This window comes from Pezoporus wallicus, unplaced genomic scaffold, assembly GCF_028554395.1.
Source record: "Pezoporus wallicus isolate ANWC-B61680 ecotype Strahan unplaced genomic scaffold, APGP_CSIRO_Pwel_v1 contig_3952, whole genome shotgun sequence".
Classification (NCBI taxonomy): Eukaryota; Metazoa; Chordata; class Aves; order Psittaciformes; family Psittacidae; genus Pezoporus; species Pezoporus wallicus.
The window spans coordinates 13,686,690-13,698,335 of NW_026635034.1; the positions used below are offsets into that span (position 1 = coordinate 13,686,690).

The window sequence follows — 11,646 nt, forward strand, 5'->3', positions numbered from 1 at the left end:
CTACCATACAAGGGCACAACCTCCAAGTTAAAATATTTGAGATGTACATGGAAACCCAACAAGCACTCTTCAATATGACTCTCATGTAAATCACCAGTATGGTATCAAAGCAATGGGAAAGAACAACAGAGTAACTGCAGAAAAGGCATACAAAAATTATGGCTCTTTAAAAGCTTTATATGAAACCAAATATATTATTTACACACAAATTACAACCAGTCACAACCATTTCATGGATTATTGTTCATATATTTGCACATTTCTAACTTTGGTGAGTTGCATTGTTTCTTTTCCCTCTCTGGCCATGTACGGGTAAAAGAACTGGGCAATAGGGCTGCTGGTGCTTAAGAGGTTGCGGCATGATAAGGGTGTATCCCACTAAAACAAGAAGGAAGCAAGTGCAGTAGTCTATGTCTGGGCAACAGCTTTATCTTTATGTAATTTGCATGCCTGTTCAAACAAAGAACAAAGTGCCTGCCAAGACCTCAACCTGTCTTGCAAGTAAGGTGATCACCCTATAAAGAGAAACTATGCCAAAGAGAAGCAACATTTTCTTCTGCATAGTTCCTTTTAACACTACACGTAATCCTCTATAAATGATATTTGTGAAAGACGGCATCCTGCCCTTACTGTTGATTTTGTATTTCTAAGACCTTCATTCCCATGTATGAGAAAACCAAGGCACCACAATTTTCCTCTTGACTACCCTAAGCCATTACTATAGAGAAACTAACTGCATGGGTTTATGTGTGTTCTAAACCTGCACTCAGATAAAAGCCTACTAAGTAATATGGGCTAAGAATAAATTTCTGAAAACTTGTCTCAAGACAGAAGTATAGCAGACACAACATAGTAACAGTTCCTCTAAATTTCAATGGAAAATCTTTACTTGTCTAACTTCAGAGCAGTCCAAATAAACAGAACCAGGGGAAAAAAGCATGCTAAATGCCCTCAATTTGCTACGGTTCATTTTGCCTGTCCGTGGCTTTAAGTCAGACTGAACTTCCAATGTCTCAAGCCCAGACACCCTGACAGTAATTACCCTCTATTCTCAAAACACCTAAAGATAGTGTTCTAAAACTACAGTAGAATGTTATTAGCATTTTATAACATTCTTGACCTCAATGTGGCTAATGGAAATCTTTCTAAATGGCACCGAAGTCTTTTTCAACAGCCATTCAATTAAGACAGGACTTGTCATTGCAAGTTTCCTCTTGAATCCACTGTCATTAAAATCTTATTACTAGAACCACCAATATGTGGATGATGACCAAATAAGTATCATTTCCTCGTTTCAATGTCTGGGTATTTTGGGAGGGGTTGTTTTTATGTGCAAAATATAACTAACCATGCATACCCACCAGGCTTGGTGTCCTTGTAAATCAGACTCTCCAACCCATACAAGGAATCTTGTGAATGAGTGCCTTGGTCCACATGGCAGCAAATAACCAAAAAAATCATTTTGTTTAAAAGAAGGAAAGCAGTTCCCAATTTAATATTAAGTTTTTAAAACTGCTATGACACGTTAGTATTTCCAGTACAGTACCTGACAGCCAGTCACTTCAGAATATCAAGTCTCACACATTATCTACATAGACAAATTATGCAATTTTCATTTTACTCATAACCAGCCAAAGAAAACTGCTGCAAGCTTTGGTCTCCATATATGACTTTTCATACTGACAGATTTTAATAACTTAGAAAACAAAAAATGTTTTGCCAGCTCAGGTCAGCAGAGCTTGTTATCCTTTCCCCATCACACTACACTAAACACACAGTGACATGACTATTTTACTCAATATTTGAACAGCATGTCTAAAGAAAATATCCCCAGGACTGTTTATGCAAGGAAACTCAAATAAATGCAGGTGCTGATACAAGGTTCTAAACACACTAAGGTAAGCTGAGTACTAACCAGAAAAGCAAATATTGCTGAGAATTCATGGACACTGGCAACTTTCTATTCAATGTATTTCCTAGGTTTTCACCAACTATTGTGTTCTTAAAAGTGTACAGGAAGAGCTGAATTTCTTAGTTTATGGTGCAGCAGAGCAACTTGGGTCCTAAGACTTCTGCAAAAGCAAGGGATTTGCTCATACAACTATACAAGCACCCCTCAGTACAATATTCTAGTACACCAGAAACACAAATATCTATCACTGAGATACCAAAGAATATCTCAAGTTGGGAAGGACCCATAAGGATCTTGCTTGCAGCGTGATTGAGAGGATAACTAGAGTTCAGAAGAACTCAATGTGAATGTTCCTCTAGCTTTCCCTTCACAAGGCTGAAAGTTTAAAACTGCAAAACATGACTGAATCTGATTCTAGTTCTTTATACAAGGAGTTGCGCTCCTGAGGTATCATTTTACATGATTCCCCACCCCCCCCAAAAAAAAAAAAAATTTTAAATCCTCACAAATGCTGAATGCATTAAGTTTCTTTCAAAAACTATGACAGTCACAGGCACACAGACTCACTCTTAACTTTATGAAATTCCAGAACTGGAATTCCTCAAGCAGTACTCATTAGGCTAAACTTTTCTCATTATATTATCTCTTCATCCCATTGCTACTACTGCAAAGAATAATGGCTGAAGCATTGGTACTTTACAGTATCCATGTCCTACATAACCAAGGTTAAACTTCTATGAACATTCCTTTGCCCCAGTATAAAGTATGGCTGCAAAATTCATCGACTTAAGTTGTCTTAGCTCTCATACAGTTTCTGGCACATTAAAGACAAGAAATAAAGCAAGGATTCTCTAAACAGATTGCCACATTGCTATTTGAAGTAAACTGCAAATGTAAATCAACTAGCAAAGCAGAAACAAGGCAGCAAATAAATGAAGAGATTACAATCAAACTATCTTTTTCAAGTGTTCCGTGCTTCATTTCATCTTCAGTAACTTTTCCAAGGCAAGTAATTTGCAGCATTACATGAATCGTAAAGATGCATCTTAAGAACCATTATACCACCCAACAAACAGGTCTCACTTCAGACAAAAACTTCAGTAATAACGTTTTCCTCTATCATAGGCAGTTACCTGTCATTGGTTTAGAGCTTGGCTTCTGTTCAAAGAAGCCAGTCGTATACTGTAATTGCCATAGATATTTGTTACAACAAAGAATAACCCCACCACAAATCAGGTTAACTGGAGTGAAATTATCAATTATTTTATCTTATAATTGAAAGTTGAAATTTTTTTAATGACCTAGGTCAAAATTTTCTTATGTTAAATTGTGTTCTTGTGTCATGAATTATTTCCTGCTCAAGACAGTCTCATTTCTCAAACCAGTCAAAATGCAGTGTATCATAAAAGGACAGCAGAAACTGATATGAAAGTAGTATTCTTGCAAACTTTACCACTATCCTTAGATAAACATCTATTACCAAATCTCTAAAGCAATATAACAACATCAGCCTCATGTAATGCAATTTCCATCTTTGGTCCTGTTTCCCTATAGCTTTAAGAAAAAAAGGAAAAGAAAAAAACAAAGACATACCATACTATCAAATTCCCATTTCCAATGGAAGCTGACTGGATAAATGAGTGGTAAAAGTAAATAAATAACATTTCTTTCAAGCCTTACAGGAAAAAGGTTTTTCAAAGCACTGCAGTAAGATTAGCCAGACGCTTGAAAAAACAAAATTCATTATGTCAGTCACAAAAAAGAACAAAAAGAATAGCACATTAAGTCCTCAAATTCCAGTGGATATTTGTATTAGTAACTCAGTACCTTTCTCTGCTGCTTTCAGCAAGGCTTCCTCAATCCTTGCCAGTTCCTTTTGTTTATTATCCTGTAAGTATTTTTCTTCCTTCTCTGCATCATATTTAATGCCTGTAAGCCAAGTTGTGACAGCTTTAATCCTAAATTTCAAGTTACATAAATGTATAATCAAGAAATGCATGCCACATATTCAACATGATGTTGCAAAAAACCTTGATAAAGGCTATTCTAGGTTTAATTGCTGAAAGCTGCATCCAGCCTCTAAAATAGTTAATTTTTACACAGCAAAATACAGAATGATCACACCAACAGTCCAATATTAATTCATAACAGAATCTTTCCTTGGAAATTCAGGGCCTCCAGTGTGATCTGTGCAATATCCCGCAGGTTTGTAAGTTCTACTACATGTATATTTAACACCCTAGAAACTTGCAAGTTTTCTTAACACAACAGAGGTTCTGATTTCAGAGAAAACTAATCTAGCTCTTTGATCCTCTTCCCTCTCCCTAAAAACAGTTCTAATGGAATTACTACTTTCAACTGCTCTCAGTTAGAAGCAGAAGAACAGTACCATGCAACAGCTAAAAGACCCAAGCCATGCCAGAAAAGTGGATTCAGAATAAGCACACTTCAGAGGAAACCTGGCTGTTGTCTTAAACTTGGAATGGATACAACCAAGGATTTACATAAAAGCAACAGGGGCTGTTTTCTCCCACCCCTCTTCCACTAACTTTTGCATAGAAAAAGCATTTGTATATAAATTTCCCTGAGGGAACAGAACATATAAATGGCATCTTACATGAACTACTTGCTATTATGTATATGCATCTACAGGGTACCCTTTGATATTTTTCTTTTCCATTAAATTGTGCTGTTGAAGAATTGACGTACTTGCTCCAGGAACTATTAGAAGATACAAGCCTTCCAGAGTTGCAACAACCGCCTCACCATAGAGATTTTTCCAAGGAATCTTCAGAGTAAGTTTATCTAAACAAAGCAGATACAGTTAATCAAAACCAAAATCTACACTGTTGTCCATGCAACACCTCGGACATCAAAGAGCATTAGCCCTGTATCTTGACGTCCTAAACAGGAGGCAAGCAGAAACCATATGGGCCTAAACATTTTATAAAGTCCTTGAAGTGATAAAAAGCATGCAGAGAAAATACAAACAGCTATAAGCAAGAAAATACAGTTTGAGTCAGAAGACTTCAGCTCAAAACTTGAGATCATGACTAGAGTTCAGTTCACTGGGATGAATGCGATTTTCCCACGGAAGTAGAAATACAACACACATCTCCAACAAATATTTCATGTGAAAAAGCAATGCAGGGAATTTTTTTTTTTTAAAAAGCATACATCTGAGAGTCCCTAAACCCTTGACATGTTTGCCAGTCTCAGAAATCTTACTTAAATTCTTCGTATTTCTTATCTGTCCTTTAAAGAGCCATGTGCATTCTGCCCATGCTGAACAGCTCTCTTGATCAACCATGTACCTGGAAAAAACCTCTCAGACAGGTTTTTCATAGCAGCTGGTAAAGTTACACAAACAGGGTTTGCCAGATAACATTTTATGATTTATCCAGGGCAGTTACATTGGACTTCAGCATGTTTCAACAGCACATAAGAGATCATTTAAGAAAGCTTAATGAAAGAAGCAGGACTCAGGTCAGAGGCAGGACTGACCTTTAGGCCTATACTAACGTTTCCATTTCAACAATTCCATTGAAGCAAAAACTTACCTATCTGACCAACTTTTATTCTAAAAGGTATATCCAGTTCACTCTGTACAGAAAAAAGAGAAAAAAAAAAAGAAAAAAAAAGAAGAAACATTGAAGAGATCCATGTATTTTAAAGATAAGCTGGTTTATACAGCAAAATTACTATCTTCTGTTACGACGATTTACCCAGAACTGAAGATGCAAAACAGAAACAGTTCTACAAACAACAGACTTAACTATTCAGCAATACTCACATGAACTCAGGAATTCATAAATGCAGTTAAGGCTTGTAGAAAGCCTCAAAACAAAGAATTTACACATTTCTGGCAATTCTCTCCAAGTATGATAATATTTTCATTCCAAAGGTTACTAAAGAGTAAAATTTTATCCATATACAAGAATTTGCATTTTATATTTTTTATTAATTTGCCACATAGGTCTTTTGTTTTTAATAACAGCATTTAGTATTTACAAACATATAAAAAGTCTTGCTAACAGTACTGAGAAAGCCTCTGCAAAATGCCTACCAAACATCAAGATACGCTCACAAATGAGAAACATGTTATTATTACCATCAATTACCATCAATTTAAATCTCACAAAGTATCTCTACTTTCAGCAAAAGCAAGCATGTAACCATAGGAATATCAAGAACATAAAAGGAGAGGCAAAGTAAAGAGGGAGCACGAGAAAATAAGTGGAAATATTACGAAGTGAATACATTAAGCTTCCAGAAATGTCTACCACGTCAGTATTCTTTTCAAACAAGTTAACCACAGTTCAAAGACCTGAGGATAAATCTTAACCTCAAAGATTATAAAAAGCAAACCCATTTTCCCAAAAGAGATGGATGCTAACCACTTCTCTCTTCCCTTGTACTAGAAAACAACCTTGACCACTTTTCCAACAACTTAAAATAATTTAAAAGGGCTGCTCCAAACAAGAAATTAACATTTCTGCCAGATTTGCAAAGTTTTTAAGTAGCATTCTGAGCTGCACTTAGGAGCCTCTCATCAACCTTTTTAATTAAAAGTGATTAAATGTGTGACACTTCCACAGATTATTCTTTTTTGGTACCTTGAAGAAAGAACTGAAAAGCAAGAGCTATGGAATATTTTAACCATGTTCTGCTTGTAACTGCATAGTCCTAGAAACTTTTCATAAAGCTTCAGATTTCTCATGGTCACAACTATTCTTCAATACTTCCCAAATATTCCTTCCTGCAGGCTGCTACATGTTAAAAATCTGGTCAATAAACTTAACCGGAAGCTTTCTGCTCAGTTTGATTGTTTTTGGTTGCTTTTTTTTTTTAATATATCAGAAGTGAGAGAGCAAATAGACTCACTTAAAATAGTTTGATCTCCAAACTTTCTTTTTAGTGGTAAGAACAGACATTAAGAAGAAGCTGAAACAAACTGTGACAGCAAAGAAAGATCTCTGCTTTTAATAAAGTCAGAAGGAGAAGACTGCTCCACCAACTAAATCTACTTCATTTAATACTGTATTAATGGCCCATAAATTAAAACCATGGGAGCACAGTGGGCTGATGTTAACACAACAAAAAGATGATTTACTGAAAATAGTTCAAGACTATAACTAAGAAGAAACATGCAATATTAGCTTTGAAGACTTTAAAAGCTGGATACTGGATACAAACTGACAAATACAGAAGCTCAGATTTTAAGCTTTTTGAAGCTTATAAGCTCAGAAATAGGTAAAAATTTCTAAGGAGCCTAGATCAGTCTGTCATCAGCCATTTTTCATTATAATTGAAAAAAAAAAAAAGAAGGATAAAGCTGAAGAAATCCATTGGAAAGAATTCATTACTATCATAAGTTTTTAACAAAGTAAAAAAGGAACATTAATAGCAACTACCCCATTATACTTCTGCACTTTTATAAGTGAAGTCACACAAAACAGAACAAAAGCCTCGAAAGAGAGAAGTACATTATTTCACAGAATGACACTTCAGCAATGTCAGCAAACTCTTTTTCTAACATGTTTTGCGGAAAATAATAGTTATATGGTTACTTTTTCAAGATTAATAAGAATTCATTTGTAAAACAATTTTGCACAATTTTACTTCAGAAATCTTACACTAATCTTGTTCAGTTGACTTTGCATGAGCTGAAGGCTAAATTCTGAGAAAGGTCTGACAAACCTCCATTTTAATTAAATGCTCTTTTATTATGACCAAGGAAAAAAAAGCCACTTTCAGCGAGCATAACACTAAAACTAACAGTTTGCTCATCTCCCTTTTCCTTAGGAATTCCTTCTGTCACATTTGTAAAGTCCAGTATCTACATACAAAAATCAAAAGTTAGTAATTTTCTAGTGGAAAACCTCAAAAGGAAAACAAAACCAGTCCAGACAGCAGCAGACAGGCAAACTAGGACAGAAAAAGTTGCACCATATCATATTCCTTTAATCTCTTCTTTTTCAGGAAGGTATAGGTACTTCTGTAAAAATGGTGTTCAACATCAACCTTCCATTAATTACTTTTGCATAGAAATCTAATAAATTGCAATTGGAAAGCAGTCAGAAACATCCCTTAGTTTTAGTTCTTGAATTTGCCTCAGCTCGCTCTCAGCTCTGGTCAGTCACACAAAAGACTCTGCATTTTTGTAAGTCAGAACTCCTAGAAGCATAATCAACTATTATAAGAAAGAAAGACAAAGCAGATAACACGTTCTTCCTTCCTTTTTTTTAACTACCAGATTATGAAGATACTTGTGTCAAAACTTTTCAAATACAACAACGTTATCTGGAATTGATGAAAAGGGCAGGTAAAATATGAAACTTCAGAACAATGAAGAGAAAACAATAGTTAGGCCATACAAAGATCCAACAGGTTTTCAGTTCACAGAAGAGTAATACTTCTCTTTATTGAAATCTGAAGCACACTAAAATCTGCAGTGAGATTCTCTTAGTTGCACAGGTGTTTATCAGCTCAATTAAAGAACATTAAAATCAGTCAAGTTCTTTCTTCAGGCAAGAACATGAGTACTAATGCAATTTATTTCTTGTTTTTCCTTCACTCCATCACTCCGATTTTGAATGGAGCATTTGAATAACCATATTTACTTTCACAGAGTACACATCTTACTGCCTGCCAGTTTTAATATGCATCAATTTACACAGAACATCATAAAAATAAAGTTTCAATCCCATCAACTGATGTAGAAGGATTTATTCTCCCTTCATTCCCACACCAATAACTGAGAAAGGAACCACTGTGTTTCAGAAGACTGCAATTCTCAGAAGATCAACCAATTTGCACAAGTTGTACCTTGAAAAATCTATTTATTCAAGCAAAGCTGGGGAAAAAGAAAAAAAAAAAGTGCATATATAGGCCTATGCCAGCCCATTAGATCTAGTAAATCGTTCAGAAACATAAAAACATCTATTGCATGGACATAAAAGTGCAGAAAAAAGATCTCCCCAGGAGCCTTCTCCAGGCTGAACCAGCCCAGCTCTTCCAGCCTGACTCCAGAGCAGAGTTGCTCCAGCCCTTGCAGCATCTTAGTGGCCTCCTCTGGACTCCCTCCAACAGCTCTCTTGTGGTGTTGCCCCAGAGCTAGATGCAGGGCTGCAGGGGAGTCCTCATGAGAGCCAAGGAGGAGAACCCCTCTTCAACCTGCTGGTCATGTTCCTTTTGATGCATGCTTTTAAATATCTTACCATTTCAAGCCTCAAATAGTAGAACAGGTTCTATCTGCATGCATGGATAACATGGAAAAACTTCAAAATCCTATTGCTAAGTTCTCTTCTAGAGGAGTACACATCGTTTTAACCACAGCTTCTTTTCTTTTGTTGTTCAAGTAATGAGCAAAATTAGAAGCAGTTAAGTAAGGACTTACTTCCAATGACCAGTAAAGAATTCATACTGCGTAACATGAGACTACAGTAATATTTTACCCTATAGACCCATAAAAGCAATTTTTAAATTATTAGAATACTTACTAGTGCATTCTCCTTTATCTGTAAATTGTCAAGTGCCACATTACCTGTTCAGGAGAAAAAGTACAGAACAAGTGACTACAACTATTACGTAAATCAGAACAAGAAACACAACTACAACCCTTGCAAGTACACGTTATTAAAATCTGAAAAACTTTGTCCAGATACAGAATAGCACAGTAAATGTCTAATTTGTTAGTTATTAAACACTGATTATTCAGACAAAATTTCATGGATGAAGAGATTACAGATGCCTTAGATGTCTGCATGTTTCTATTCCATTAAATATATGTACAATAATAGGAAATCCTTCTTAGTATTCATTGTGAATGTCCTACCAAGGTAGCGTAGACTAGGAACACTGCACCTTGTTTTTTATTTTAGATAAAAAAATCATGAATCATAGAGCCACAAAAATATACTCCTATTTTCACAAACACATTAACTGTCATTGGCAGCATAACAGGATTTCCAAAGGGAATGCTTTCACATAGAATTATACTTGAGAAAAGGACATACACCTCTTAGGACTTTAATGCCAGATTCCTCAGAGCTATGTTCCACAATAGAGACACTAGTATTTTATAAATGTTAAATTATTTACTACCATGGCAAAGTCAAAACTAAGATGACACGAAAAGTCTTTGTGTATGGAAGGCATCTAAAATACCCAGACTTCTCTAGACAGTATAGAATCACAGAATCGGCTGGGTTGGAAATACCTTTAAGATTAAGTCCAATCTTTACCCCAGGACTGCTAAATCCGTCACTAAACCATGTCAAACTCCATCAGTACTTCAACTGTTTCTTTGCATGCCTGCAGGGCATCAAACTGACGTGCGGGTGCGCTCACTGAGCACTGCTACTCCACGCTATTGCACCGTCACATCTGTTTAATGCACATTGTTTTAGCAGGTGAGAGACACAGCTCGGCAGGCACCACAACCAAGACCTGCCCTCCTCCGGGGGCCGCCATGTAGAGTCCACCTGACGCTCCACCACGCCACAGGCAGACCTCAGAGCACGCTTGGGCTTCTACCCAGTGTATTCTCAAGAAAGAGAAGACAAAAAATGGCTTTTTTTTTTTTTTCCCTTGCCGACAGATTCCTCCCTCAGAGCACTCGGAGGGCAGCGGCGTGCACCCACACCTCGCCTCAGCGACTGCCACAGCTGGGACCCCAACTTCGTTCTTTCTCCCCCTACAAACTGGAGCCCTGTCACTGTGCTTGGATCTCTCCTGCAGCTTTCCTCGAAGCAACAGCAGGACCGTCCGGCCGCCTCCGGGCAGAGGTCGCCGCTGGGGGAATGGGGGAGCCGCCACAGATCGACCTCAGCTGCCGACCCTCACGAGGAGGGAGGGAGGGAAAGAGACAAGGTGCAGAGGCCACGGGCACAGAGGGGCAGACTGTCTACCACAGTGAGGCGAGCCTGCGGCCACACGCGAACCTTCCGCCGCTCACGACGGGCCGCGGCTCCGCAGCTCGCCCCCTCCTCACTGGGGGAGGCAAAGTACAGACCGACCGCCCCTCAGAGGGGCCGCCGGTGCCTCAGCCCGCCAACCCCTCACGGGGGAACCGCAGCCAACGAAATCCGTTTCCCTCCCACCACCCTCCTCAGTGACAGCAGCGGCCCCGCAGCACCACGGAAGCTACGGGCGGGAGAGCGAAGGGGCTCCTTACCCCCCCATATGCCCAGCTTGAGCTGAGACTTGTTCAGGTTCTCCACATAGTCGCCCAGGAAGCGGTTCAGCAGATCCGCCACCACCGACTCCAGCACCATGTTGGAGGCAGGCTCCGCTGCGTGCGCACCGCGGCCCACCGGTACCGGAGAGCGGCGAGAGGAGGGGGCGGTGTGAACAGCGCCGGGTGCAGCCCCGGCAGTCAGCTGACGGGGCGGGGGCAGCCCGGCGCCTCACGGGGGGCGGAGCCGCGCGCAAGGGGCGAGTGGAGAGAGCGGAGCGGCTGCGCAGCGGTGCTCGGCCGCGGGCTGATCCTCGGGTGACTGCCGAGGCGAAGGGCCGGAGCGTGGCGGGCAGCCCCGCGCTGGCAGAGCCGCGGTGCCGAAGGAGCGCCCTGCGGCGGGCAGCGCTCCCGCGCGGTGAGGTGCGGTGTCGCCGCCGGAGCGTGGCCGCAGTCCCCGGTTCCCCTGGTCCTCTTGGAGCGGAAAGGCACCGTGCGCTGAGCGCGGCCACGGAAACCTTCGTTTGTCACCGGCACCCTCTCCCCGCCTCCTCCG

General features: G+C 39.5%; 1 protein-coding gene across 4 annotated transcripts in view; it reads right to left on the bottom strand.

The window, feature by feature from the left end:
• The window catches only part of VPS13C (vacuolar protein sorting 13 homolog C), an 89,068-nt gene extending 77,794 nt beyond the window's left edge, over window positions 1–11,274 (bottom strand). For 3 of the 4 annotated variants that reach the window (XR_008970912.1, XM_057399351.1, XM_057399367.1), the window contains exons 1-6: window positions 11,091–11,274; window positions 9,415–9,458; window positions 5,473–5,515; window positions 4,622–4,717; window positions 3,740–3,841; window positions 1,362–1,424 (exon numbers count right to left, since the gene is read on the bottom strand). Coding sequence is in view for 3 of the 4 variants with exons in the window: in XM_057399351.1 (XP_057255334.1) it covers window positions 1,362–1,424; window positions 3,740–3,841; window positions 4,622–4,717; window positions 5,473–5,515; window positions 9,415–9,458; window positions 11,091–11,190 (448 nt within the window). In the remaining variant the exon portion in view is untranslated. The remainder of the gene's footprint in view (window positions 1–1,361; window positions 1,425–3,739; window positions 3,842–4,621; window positions 4,718–5,472; window positions 5,516–9,414; window positions 9,459–11,090) is intronic. The other variant, XM_057399360.1, reaches the window with a different exon arrangement.
• Between the last annotated feature and the right edge of the window lie 372 nt (window positions 11,275–11,646).